This window comes from Diorhabda sublineata, chromosome X (genome assembly GCF_026230105.1).
Source record: "Diorhabda sublineata isolate icDioSubl1.1 chromosome X, icDioSubl1.1, whole genome shotgun sequence".
Taxonomy (NCBI): Eukaryota; Metazoa; Arthropoda; class Insecta; order Coleoptera; family Chrysomelidae; genus Diorhabda; species Diorhabda sublineata.
Genome location: NC_079485.1, coordinates 20,151,455 through 20,165,692, shown reverse-complemented (window position 1 = coordinate 20,165,692; position 14,238 = coordinate 20,151,455). Strand labels below are relative to the sequence as shown.

At 31.2% G+C, this 14,238-nt stretch overlaps 2 protein-coding genes across 2 annotated transcripts in view; one reads left to right on the top strand and one right to left on the bottom strand.

Annotated features, from left to right (window-relative positions):
• LOC130450974 (leucine-rich repeats and immunoglobulin-like domains protein 2) overlaps positions 1-9,631 on the bottom strand; it is a 24,984-nt gene extending 15,353 nt beyond the window's left edge. Inside the window, exons 1-2 of the mRNA XM_056789738.1 lie at positions 9,016-9,631; positions 8,818-8,961 (exon numbers count right to left, since the gene is read on the bottom strand). Of these exons, the coding sequence (XP_056645716.1) occupies positions 8,818-8,961; positions 9,016-9,182 (311 nt within the window). The 5' untranslated portion in view covers positions 9,183-9,631. The remainder of the gene's footprint in view (positions 1-8,817; positions 8,962-9,015) is intronic.
• LOC130450975 (rho GTPase-activating protein 39) overlaps positions 1-14,238 on the top strand; it is a 24,425-nt gene extending 10,187 nt beyond the window's left edge. The window contains exons 2-4 of the mRNA XM_056789740.1: positions 10,207-10,451; positions 10,511-11,726; positions 13,359-14,238. Of these exons, the coding sequence (XP_056645718.1) occupies positions 10,429-10,451; positions 10,511-11,726; positions 13,359-14,075 (1,956 nt within the window). The 5' untranslated portion in view covers positions 10,207-10,428 and the 3' untranslated portion in view covers positions 14,076-14,238. The remainder of the gene's footprint in view (positions 1-10,206; positions 10,452-10,510; positions 11,727-13,358) is intronic.

Here is a 14,238-nt window from a genome sequence, read left to right as displayed (position 1 = left end):
TATATATATATATATATATATATATATATAAATGTTTTTGATTTTAGGTCTCTTCTGTTTTAAAATTAGTTTATTTTTTGATAATTTTTAAAAAAATGATAAATTTTTACGTTTCGACTTTTCTTTAAGTCTTTATCAAAATATGATATTGACACTGACAATTTGCTTATTTATATTGATTTATAGATCACCTTCATCATGAATAGCAAAATAAAGATGAAATCAACATAGAACTTTGTTCTAATAAGAAAAATTAATTTTTCCTTGGTCCTTATATATCAAATATATAGTAGTAATCAATTAAATTATTTGTAGTTTTATTAGAAGTTACAAAATAGAGCTATAAATTATTTAGATCTTCTCTTCTCTCATTTATCGTATTGATAACCTCTTAGTCTATTTTCTAAATACTGAGAGGTTTGCTCTATGTAGACAGCGTCACAATTAGTACAAGGCACATGATATATAATATTGCTTCTTTTGTTTTTTAGTGTTTTAGATTTTAATTAAGTGAAATATTTGGATAATGTATTATGTCCTTTATGACTTATACTAATATCATATTTATTGAAATAATTTGATAATTATTGGGAAAGTCCTTGTACATATGGTAAGGAAAAATGTTTTATTTTATTTTATTTCAATAAATATGATATTAAAAAATAGAACTGCATTAACGAACCATGAATTATCAAAAAGACATAAATTCAATTATAAAGATTCAAAAATTCTTGAAATGGAATCTACTACAGGAAAAAGGGAATTTTTAGAAATGGTTCACAATCATAAGAACAAAAAAGCTATAAATGATAAATAAGATCTAAATAATTTAAGTAAAATTTATAGCTCTATTTTGTAACTTCTAATAAAACTACTGATTACTACTATATATTTGATATATAGGGACCAAGGAAAAATTAATTTTTCTTATTAGAACAAAGTTGATTTCATCTTTATTTTGATATTCATGATGAAGGTGATCTATAAATCAATATAAATAACCAAATTGTCAGTATCAATATTATATTTTGTTTTGATAAAGACTTAAAATAAGTTAAAATGTCAAAATTTATCTTTCTTTTTAAAAAAAACTAATTTTAAAACAGAAGAGACTTAAAATCAAGAACATTTAGATGCATTAATATATTAAAAGTTCTAATAAATAAGAAATTAAAGAAATTTATATATATATATATATATATATATATATATATATATATATATATACAGTGCTTTTCAGATAAAAGTATCCACCTTTAATAACTTTTGTAATACTGGTATTTAGAAAAAATCCAAAAACACGTCAATTTATGTTGGAAGGGGCAAGCATTATGGCTTATTTAAACTTACTGGAAAAGCCACCCCCTCACCCCTAGCAGCATCCCCTTTATTTTTTTAAATTACTTTTCATATTTTTTATGTAAAATTTGGATACTCCTCTTTGAGCTGATTTCAAAAATGTATAATACTTGTAGGTTAAAGTGGTTAGTTTATGAGATAAACAATTTTTCTTTTAAGAGCACAAATTTTACTTATTATTTACTTTCACCTTATTTGCCTGTACTAAAATGGGTTGTACAACAGTTCAAACTCTTTAATCTTTTTAACTATGCTATTTATTCTACTTAAAAAATCCAAACAACAAAAAACTCTACTTTTTATTAAAGTTTGACATTGTCAACTAGAATTTGTAGTCACTATTGATAGTGTAATTTGATACATTATTTATTTTGTTTCTCTGAAATGGTTTACTCTTTGCAAGAAAGAATTGAAATTGTAGGTTTATACTACCAAAATAATAATTGTGCAAGAGCTGCTGCTAGAATATTTAACGAATTACATGACGGAAGACATGCAACTCATAAGTATGTAATTCAACTGATGGAGAAATTTACCACAACAGGGTCTGTTTGCAATAAAGTGCATAAGCGAGAGGGACTCGTAAATAACGAAGCAATCCAAGTGGCAATTTTAGGGCAAGTCAGCTTAGAGGCTCAACAACCCCAATCGTTGTCAACAATAAGTAGAGCGATCGGTGTTTCATCTTCTACAGTTTTCCGAGTTCTACATAAATTCAAGTACCACCCATACAAAGTTAAGTTGGTGCACGAGTCGAATGAAGATGATTTTGATCGTCGTCTAGAGTTTTGCGAATCAATGACGCAAATTATCAATAACAATCCACAATTGTTAAACAATATTTGCTTTTCTGATGAATGCTCATGGTCATTAAATGGCTTAGTAAGTAGGCATAATTGTAGATATTGGGCTGAAAGTGATCCACATATTATGCGTGAATTCCATACACAACATCCCCAAAAGTTAAACGTTTGGTGTGGTATCCTAGGTGACCACATTGTTGGACCTTTCTTCATCAACGGAAATTTAAATGGTGAATCATATCTTGAGTTACTCAGGGAAGGGGTTGACCCACGTATTACAACAATAATAGAAAATGATGATAACCTTTCCGAAGATTTACTGGTATTTCAACAAGACGGAGCTCCCCCACACTATGCTATGCCTGTCCGACAATTTTTAAACGAAACATTCCCCGCTCGTTGGATAGGTAGAAGGGGGCAGATGATGGAGTGGCCACCTAGGTCACCGGATTTAACACCCCTAGACTTCTTTTTATGGGGGTATTTAAAAACAAAAGTTTATGCTACCCAACCAAAATCTCTGGATGATTTACGAGAGAGGATAGGAAATGAATGTCGACAATTAAATCCAGCCGTATTAAGCAATGTCAGAGAGGCATTTCAAAATAGATTATACCATTGTATGGAAGTGAATGGTACTCATTTTGAACACTTATTGTAACTTCATAATAAATAGCACAGTTAAAAAGATTAAAGAGTTTGAACTGTTGTACAACCCATTTTAGTACAGGCAAATAAGGTGAAAGTAAATAATAAGTAAAATTTGTGATCTTAAAAGAAAAATTGTTTATCTCATAAACTAACCACTTCAACCTACAAGTATTATACATTTTTGAAATCAGCTCAAAGAGGAGTATCCAAATTTTACATAAAAAATATGAAAAGTAATTTAAAAAAATAAAGGGGATGCTGCTAGGGGTGAGGGGGTGGCTTTTCCAGTAAGTTTAAATAAGCCATAATGCTTGCCCCTTCCAACATAAATTGACGTGTTTTTGGATTTTTTCTAAATACCAGTATTACAAAAGTTATTAAAGGTGGATACTTTTATCTGAAAAGCACTGTATATATAATTTTAAACAATGACAGTTTTTATTATCATAATAACAAGGATTGAATATACAAATTAAATTGATATATCTATATTATGTTACCTACTTTATCTTTTATTATATGATTATGGCTTATTTATAGATATATTCAATACCTCTAATACTATTAAAAATAATAAATATGAAAATACATGTAATCATATTGTCATGGTAGTACTGTCTGAGTAGAAAATTTTACTCTTACTCAACAGAGCCCAAACTCTTTTCTTGAAAAAAAAATTTCAGTTTGTTTTCATTATTAGAATTGATTGTATATTTTGATTAATATCCACTGGAAAAAACTAATTCCTGAACTGTTACAATTCATTTAACTACACAAAAAGCTTTTGATTCTCTGATATACTGGCAACTGACATATTTCTGTAAAGAACTCAAAATGAATAACCAACATAGATGCTTTAAAAAATGTGAATAATTACAAATTTAGTACTTTTCAAGAAAAGGATAGTGAATGGGAAAACAGAGATACTGGAGATATCTACATGATTTAATTCCTCTAACTGTGATGTAGAATTGGATGGTATTATGCAAAAAGGAGTTAACCCACAAAACATAAAAAAATTAGTTATCCTACTCTGATGGTAAAATATGTTGCTTTCTACATTAAGCAAAAATGATTTAAGCCCTATCAGCATTTCACTAATACAGATAACATTTTAACCCACAATCCTTGAATCTTCAATATACCATTAAGTAAAAAACACCACTGAGTGAAGCTGCAAAACACTCATCCAACAGTTTGATGTTTGTAAGCTATTTTGCAACACTCAACCAAATGTATCCACCTACATACCCACTAGGGGCTGGCAAAACGATTCGTTTAAGTGAACGATTCAGTTTCGATCCACTCCTCAAAATGAATTGAACTATTTACTGAAAACATTGAACGTTTATTGTTTATAATTTATAAGGTAATAATTTAAAATATTGAGAAAAAATTAAACTAAATCACCATTATCAAAAGAAGGCGGGGGGATTTGTTGCAAACACGAGATCCAAGAGTCGATCGGTAGAATCGATGAATTTATTCTGTTCTTTTTCTAGAATCGTTTACAAGAAAAGTTCAAAGGAATTGGTTCTCGATTCATCTGTCCAATCAATCAAGCAGAAGGGAGAGGGTTTGTTGTGTTGTTGTGATTGTTACAAGTGATTTTGAACCAACTTCAAAGTGAAAATAATCGTCTGAGTCTGAATATTGTTAATAAAGGTAAGCCAACAAATAATTGATTACTGTACTTTTTGAGTTGTATGAACTTTTCAAAACCTAACAATTATTTTTCAAGGTGATTTTTTGATTTGATCAGTCTTTTCACAGGATTTACTATCAAGTTAAAATTACGTTTAAGGTTGAAATGTTCATGATTAACCCCAAGATTGTGTGTATGGAATGATTTATGTGGTTTAAATGCCTATCGTTAAATTTTATACGCGTGGAATGTAGTCTATATGAGTTAATCACGTGGGTTGAATGGTTACTGCTAAATTACCAATATGTATTTCATACAAAAAAATAGGAAAATCTTGGAGGCTTAAATGTTTATTGCTAATTTGTTTACATTGTACAATGTGGAATATTTTGATGTATCCTGTGGAATAAATGCTTATTGCTAAAATTTATACAAGCAGTACACAGGCTCTGTAACAGATAGCTGTGTGAGTTAAATGGTTATTGCTAAATATTCAATATGAATCTTAGGCAAAAAAAGTCAAATTTGAGGATTTTTAATTTTTTATATTGTCTACTATTTTAGCCCATTATTATTTCTATATATTTATTTTCAGATGCTGTCAAGAGGAAAAGTTTTAGTCAACCTGGCGCTCGAGAAACAAAACAAAACTAAAGTCTTGGAGAATGGAGCCGGTGATGACGTGAAAATCGAAATGGACAAAGTTATTGACGATGGTTGTGAAAATTTTAGAATAGAAGAAGAAAAAGCCCTCAACCATAATGAAACAGAAAAAGATGGAGAGTTCATGTTAATAGAAAAAGGAATACAAGATGAACTGGTTGAATGGCCACAGTATAAAGAAGACTCAGACATAGAATCCCTTGTCCCACTGTTTTCTGAATCTGGTAGTGAATATCTTCCCTCTGGATCAGACACAACAACTAATGATGACGAAATGCCAAATCATGAGGGCACGCTACTTCAAGAAGCCGATGGAAGACCAGACTATAACCCAAATGATGAAGGAAATGAGGAAATAATTGCTGAAGTAACAAAAGGAAGAAAAAAACGTGGGCGGAAAAGAAAATTTCAGAATCAAGAGATCAAGAGATGAGAGAAAAAGAAAGTGCAATATTAATGAAGAATACATTAATTCTAAAGGACGGACTGTTGCTCCAAAACAGTTCCAAGAACATTTTTATTGTGCTTGTAAAAGGAAATGCACTGAAACTATTGATAAAGAGAGTCGAAAGAAACTTTTCACCCAATTCTGGTCAATAGGAACTTTTGCTGGGAGATGCGCAATGATTAACATGTGTGTTAAAGAAATCAAAATGAAAAGATGTTATACAAAAAATGTTAACTCCAAACGAAAGAATACCCATAAATACTACTGGGAAGGCAAAGAGATGTGCAAAACAACATTTCTGAAAACACTAAAAATCAATCAGAGGAGAATTGATATAGCTTTGAAGAAAAGGGGAGAAGATATGATAGAAGACCTAAGGGGATCAAAAAGTGGAGGATTAAACAAAATTCCTGATAATAAAATGAAGAAAGTTATGGATCATATTGATTCATTTCCAAGGTACATATCTCATTACTGCAGACGTGATACACAATCACATTATCTGGGTGCTGAACTGAACTTACAAAAAATGTACAACTTGTATGAGAACACGATGAAAGAGAATGAGCTTCCAGTAAGTTTTTCTACCTACAAAAAACATTTCTATGTCAATTTCAATTTACGTTTCCAGAAACCTAAAAAGGACACCTGTTTGAAGTGTGATAAGTTCACCGCACAAATTAAAGGCCTTACAGGCGAGGTGGCGGATTCCCTAAGAGAAGAGCATTCCAATCTACTCAAAAAGCAGAGGCTTTGAGGGATCAAATGAAAAAAGATCTTGAATCTGCTAAAGAGAACCCTGAACTGGAAACTTTAACATTTGATCTGAAAAAAACCCATCCAGTACCTAAACTGCCAACTGGTATTGTGTATTATAAACGGCAATTAAATTTCTACAACCTTGGCATCCACGTTGGTAGCACAGGAAAGGGTATCTTCAATGTTTGGCTTGAAAATGAAGCTGGGAGAGGAACCCAAGAGGTGGGATCTTGTCTAAGAAAATATATAATAGAACATGTCAATCCACCTGTCAATCACTTGATTCTATGGTCCGATTCATGCGGTGGTCAAAACCGCAGTATAAACCTAGCACTATTAATGATGCACACATTGCATAACCATCCTTCTCTTGAATCCATCACTCTAAGATTCTTGCTTTCGGCCTAACGATTCAGAGTTTGGAGATGTTGAGCTCTCTTTAAAAATCCAACAGCGCCTACACCTAGACTACATTAATGTTATGAAGGAGTGTAGGAGGAAAAATAAATTTGTTGTTAACAAAATAGAAAGACAAGAAATGGTTTCAATTCACAATTTATTGGAAAATACTACAAACAGAAAATTTGATTCAAACAAAGATAAAGTGAGTTGGCTGAAGACCCATGAGATCAAAATTTTGAAAAGTGAGCCCTTCAAGCTCTACATGAAAACTAACACAACAGAAGGAAACGTGCAGATAATAGATATAGAAAAAAAGAAGAAAGGTCGACAACACAAGTCCTTTAAAGATATACAGTTGGATTCCTTATGGCCAACGGGTAAACCACTGTCAAAAGAAAAGATCAAAGACCTCAAAGAAATTTTGAAGCTAGTACCACAAGAATTAAAATATTTTTATAATTTCTTGAGAACTGCTCAACAGGGGGAATTTTCAGATGATGTTGACGGTTTTGGAGTTTCAAATGTGGACTTTGACATTGATGAAGATGAGGATTAATATCTTTTAAACAATTTTAATTATTTCTGAAAGACTGATTTTTTTGTACAGCATTTTTTTATCAATAAAACACATGATTCATCATTAATAATGTGGGTTACCTTATTTTTTTAACCCTCCATTCCTTAATAACCTTTTAAGCAAAAAGCATTCATCCAACATTTTTATTTTTTTTATACAGAAACACTTGAAATTTTTTATTGAAAAACACATGAGAAAATAAGTTTAAATATTGCATTCATGGTAACATATCATTGGTATATTGATATAGAGCTCATGACTTGCCAGAGTTTGTTGACTTTAAAGCCCATTATCTGAAAATCAGGTTTTTGTGGGTTGAGTCGTTTTTGCATAACACCATCCAATTATTAGGGAAATTGGCGTTAATTTACTTGTTTCATATGTATGGATATATTAGAACTTTTGTCTATATACTGGTTATTAATTATTATATGAGGTGTAATCAATAAGTACAATGAATTTTTTTACATTAAATCAATCTCTTTCAAATAATGATCTCCACTATCAACACACTTATACCAACATTGTATACACGAATGAAAACATTTCAGGAAAACTTTCTTACTAATGGCCTTCATTTGCTCTGTTGTGGTCTTCTCAATATCAGGAATGGTGCCTAAATGTTTCCCTTTTAGTTGCATTGTGATAAGTCAAATGTAAAAAGACAGGAAAGCTTAAGCTCGCAAATCAAAAGCAGCATAAGATCTTGTCATCATAAAGAAGAAAGCTGGCACATTTTTCTTTGTAAAATTAAAAAATTACAGTTGGGTGAAGCTCTGATCTAACTATGCTCTCATAATTGAAGAGAATAATGGCCATTACCTGTCACGATGAGTTTCATTATAATTCCAATTGATATTAAAAATTAAATCTAATTTTGAAAGTTGCTGTTTACTAAAATCATGCTTTACAAAAATTTTATTTTGGCATTTCCTCTTATAGATTTATATAATGTGTAGAAAGTAAATTCGAATGGATATGGTATTAATGAAAACTCTTCAGTAAATTAGAGCTAAAGACGAATATAAGTATTTCATGTTTTTTTGTTTTATAATGATTTTTAACCACTTCCAATATATTATAAAAATTGTATTTATAAAATAATAAAACATTGGAATTGGAGCTGTGATGATCTTATCAGCAATTAAACTATTTACAAAAACCAATTATCTTGCAGATTAGGCTCAATAATGGAATAGGATTTAATAGAAGGCTTTAAAAGAATACCATGACTTGAAACTAATACCTTTTAAAGAGACAGAACATACTAGTTTACCTAAATATACCTATAAATAAGCTTTTTACCCTTGTATGTGTAAGTCTATTAAAATAATTCCTTGAAAACCATTATACACAAGGTTATTAAAGTGTTATTTATTCATAAATAGGTAATATGATAAAGTTATGATAAATGTGCTATATCTCAAACACCTTTCTAATTAAATATTTTAGGCAGTCATTCTCGCAATATACTATACTACATATCACTAAATCAATAAATAATACTCACAGTATCTTAAGCTGTGTTTGGTATTGGAATACATCTTTTGGAATAGTTACAATGAGATTTTTATTTAAAATCAGTTCCTTCAATTCTGAGAGATGTTTCCAGTTGACATCATTAAGTTTCTTTATTGAATTGTTTAGTAGTTTTCTTAAAAAAATGCACAAAGTTAAAAAACAAAATTGTAATCATAAAACAACTTACAAATGTGTTGTCCATGTAGGTATGTTAGGTGGAATGCTTTCGAAATTTTTGGATCCACAATCGACATATGAACCCCGACATGAACATAACTTGGGGCAGTCTTTTGGTTTAGCTAAACATAAACTCAGCAGAACTATTATGTTAACCCAAAAACAAACACCCACCATTTTGAAGAAAACACAACTTTATCCATCATAATTCTCTCCAAATTATGACAGAAATGCACTATCTTCAATCGTTCTTAATATTATGTTTAAATATAAAACATTTTATTGAACATCTTTCGTTTACAATACCTCACATTTCCATTATTTAGTCACTTTATCAATTCTCCTTGTTCTATACGTTCCTTATGCCATTCAATTGACTGATTGACATAACATCAACTTTTGACTGATCTATCAAACACCTCTATTAAAATTATGGTTGCAGAGAAATAGATACGCGTTTTCAAGATTTTACTTAAGATACTATTTGTTACGTCACATTTAATTAATTGTTAACCAGCACGGTCTTTAACATTTAACCAGTTACATTACAACGCACGACTACTGTCAATTGTCAGTTTACACAAATCAAAAATAAGAATGAGAGTACTGAAAGCTCAAAAAAATAGGTATGTATTCCGTTTTGCTTTGTAGTCAAAATGGCTAATAGAATATAATATGGATTCTAAAGCTACACAATGCTATTTATTTTTAATCGTGAAAAAAAAGATTCCATAACATACCAAGTAAATGATGTGGCTAGATATCCAGCTAGGGCTTTGAAAGCAGTAATGTACCAAGATACCACTGGTTAAATTTTAGTTGAACATGCTTGATGTTATGTTCAATTTAATCTGTGTTGAGAACATGCATTTAACTCTTCAGTCATTCAATTTTAATTATTTCGTGATATAATACAAATTCCAGCCTAGGAGATTAACTATTAAAAAAATCTATTACAAATAAACCATTCAAGTTATTTGAATAAGCATGTCTAAAAATTAAATAGATACGTAAAGCACAGAATGCGTAATATTAAGAGAAATATGTAATTATGAAATTAACAAGTATTCACATTTTAGACTAATTACTGAAATTTAAAATGAGATCATTGGTTTATTAGGAATTGTATCATTGAAAATAGTTCAGGCTAATTTTGTATTCTAGCGCGAATAGATACGTCATTTTGTTTATGTTTTTTTAGGGGAAAATAGAATCTAGGTTGTACGGTTGGCAGTAAAATAAACAATGGCGCATACGGGCTAGTAATGGTTCTGGGTTCTGGTTTGTTTTTATTATGGTTTTTTGGATTACTTCATTCATCAAAGTTATGATGGTGGAGGGTATAGATAATAATACTGTATCAAAATGATTCTCAACATATCAATATATTCGAGTATCCAAGTCCTATTGAAAATGTTATAGAATGGCTTCTAATTCGTACAACAGGTATTCAATCAATATTTAATCGACACACCCCATATTTATTAAAATTTACCTTCTTTTAGGGTGGAATGGGTGGAAATAATCGAGCCCAGGACACAAGAACATATGTATGCCAATCTGGCTACAGGAGAATGTGTGTGGGATCCTCCAGAAGGTGTACCTGTCAAACGAACAGATTCGAACCAGTGGTGGGAACTTTTCGATCAAAATACAGCTAGATTCTACTATTATAATGCTACATCACAAAGAACAGTATGGCATAAACCTACCAATTGCGATATTATACCTCTAGCCAAGTTACAAACTTTGAAACATAATACAGATTGTACTCCAACTGCAACCAATCATCAATCAACACAAACTGGACATCTTACAGAACGTGGACAAGTACTCAGTTTATCAGCAAGTACTCCACAGCTGAGACGTAAACCTAGTGATTTATGTAGGAGTAGCAGTTTCAGTCAGAGGGGAGCTGAAGCGCCCTTATACTCAAATTGGCATGATTCTCAGCTCCTACCATTGGAGCATTTTTTACTCAACAATAGCCGTGATTCTGATAGCGATCATTCTGATAGTGGTAGTGAATCTCTAACTGGTCATGAACCTGACAATGAAGATTCTGATCAATCAGAAGGTAGTTTCTTACCCCATCGTTTTTCACATAGACCTGCTGAGTATTTGAATCTTCCTACAGCAGCTAGTACAGAACCAAGAGATAGAGAAATAAAGGAAAGACCCACAGTGCCCCTCTTAAAACCATTAGCTGAACCTCCTTTACAACCAGAAAGAGAAGCGGATATGGAAAAATTTGCTGTTGACAATCTCAATTTAGGTGGTAGAGGTTTATTTAGGAGAAAAGCTAGTGTCAGAGATTTACTTAGTTGGTCAGCAAGGAGTCTTCAGAGACCTTTATTAGCATCTAGTAAACCTGTAGCTCGTCAAGCATTAGATATGTTCCGTCAAGTACAAATGTATATGGGTGATAGGAAAGCAAGACCTGGTATTTCTTTAAATTCCCTTTTAATGGAAATATTGGGTGCTGCACATATGCAGGCTCTACTTAGAGATGAACTTTTTGTACAATTGTGCAGACAAACTACTGAAAATCCTAGAAAGGATTCATTAGTGAGGGGTTGGGAACTACTTACAATAGCCCTTGCATTTGTCCCTCCTAGTCCAGTATTTCAGCCAGCACTCTTAGGATACCTTAATAGACATAGAGATCCTACATTCTCTAGAGTTTTCCCTGATGTAAATAGATGGCCAATACACGTTCAAGTAAGTTATATTTTCTGTTATTAACAAAGCTCTAATAGATTCTTATAATTAATGTAATTGCAAAGGCATATTAAACTTTGAGAGTTACTTCAAACTCCCAGAATTTTGCTTAGATAAGACTCAATATATTACAAATTTAAGAAACTGTTGGATTGTACTTAAACATTATTAGTTTATTTCAACAAGTTTTACTAATCTGATAGTTTTTCATAATGAATCTATTCTTTCCGTGGATATATCATTTAACTAGTCGTAACTTGTTTTTATTTTTGAATAATTAAATGATAAATGTGTTTGACAAGATTCACAATTGTTTTATTCTTTAATCTATCTATTTGTAGACATGTCTATTATTTTCAATATAACAGGTAGATTCAGTTAGATCTTTATTTTCAACTTACTTTATCATCGCTATCTACAAGCAAATCTTAAATTATATTAATAGCTCCCAAATTATATTTAATTTGCTGAATTTTTCTGGTATATGGAGGAAAAACTACAGGGATGAGCTATTAGAAACTAAAGTAAGTAGTTCTGATGAACATAAATTTCAGGTTAGAGTTAAGAATTTTGATATGTAGGTTATTATCTGAAATATAGATTGTAGTACATTTTAATTCATAATTTCCAAAAATTTGATCATCCAATTATATGTACCAAATATTCACTCCTTATTTTCTTCATTTGTTGAAATTAGTGATGTGGGGAGAGAAATTTTCCGATATGGAAAATTTTTATAGTAATTTAGCTTTTTAATGAAAATTGCTAGAATTATTAATAATTTTTTTGTAATAGAGAAATATGCAGTTATTTTGTTTTTTTTTCAGATATTCATATATTAATTTAGTAAATAAAATATTTTGTCCAATATGTTAATTTTTGATTAAGTACTGAGACATTATATATGTATAAGAATTATTTTATTTTAACTGTTCAGATTTGTACATGACTAAGTATTTATAAATCACGATTTTTTTGCTTTACTTATTATTTTTTGTTGGAAGGGAAAAATCAAAAAGGTCTCACATCCAGAGTCAATGAATAGTTTTGTTTATTCGTACCTTCTACCGTACCTTTTTTTTTGTTTTCAGAGTAATCAGAAGAATTATATACTGCCCTAATATTATGATTCATTCAAAAGAATGAGACTCAAAAGTATGATTGATATGTGAAAATACCTATAAAATATTCAATCTCCAATGTTTACACTATAAATGATCTGTGTGCCCCTTTGGTCCCATGGCCGGGTGGTGTTTCAATTCGTTGCACACATTTTGTAACATGATTCGTTTTTTACTTGTTCTATTGTTTCTGATAGTGAAGGTACATGAATAATGTGTCTTCGGATGTACTAGACAGCTTTACATTAGCAAGTATCTCTACATATTTGAGAGATATAAAGCTTGGATTTTGCCCCTAACATCCCGGTAGAAACGCCAATATACTATAAGGAATTCATTTCTATTTGATAAAATGTTGCTCCATTGCCTTTTTCTTTATAAACTCCAATTTATTTATGTTTATGAATATTATTTAATATTGTCATTTTGTATAAGATATGACAATATCCTGTAAAACTGATTTGTAATATTTTAATTTCATTCTCATGAAATATTGTTAATTGCATTTTAGGTAAACCATTATGCAACAGTGGCGTGCCAAAGATTAGAGAGAATAGGTGCAGGTGGTAAACGAACTGCTCGGCGTCCTCAATTAGATGATATTGAAGCCGCTCGAAAGCAGATATTCCATTCGAGTTTATTTGGAAACACGTTGCGGGAAGTTATGCAGCTTCAAGCAAATCGATGGCCAAACCGAAGATTGCCATGGCCTCAAGTAGAACTTTCCCAACAAGTTCTAAAGCTGCAAGGGTTGACTACTGAAGGAATTTTTCGTGTATCAGCGGACGTAGATGAAGTAAATCGATTGAAAGCGCAAATGGATGCGTGGGAAATAAGCGAGCCAAGTGACGCGCACGTACCTGCAAATCTTCTCAAACTATGGTTGCGTGAGTTATATGAACCCTTAATTCCTGATTCGTTATATCCTGAATGTGTAGCTGAACCCATGACTCCTCGACGCGCGTGTGATCTAGTTCTTCGACTACCCACTCTTCATAGGCTTGTATTATGCTATCTCATTAGGTTTCTGCAAACCTTTAATAAACCTGAGGTCATACAGCACACCAAAATGGATGCCTCTAATTTAGCCATGGTCTTTGCCCCAAACTGCTTAAGATGCATGGCTAGTGACCCTCGTACCATGTTTGACAACGCACGTAAAGAGATGGCGTTTATGAGATGCCTCATACAGGAACTTGATACTGAATGTGTTCGAGATATGATCTGACCTCCACTTATATGTATATGTAACATATTTATACAAACATACCATTTATTGTAACATTTTTTATTGTGAAAATAGATATTTCCTTGTGAGTTAATTTTTATTATTTTTACATTACAAATTGTGATTTAAATTATATATAGAATAAATTGTTTTCATAAGATTT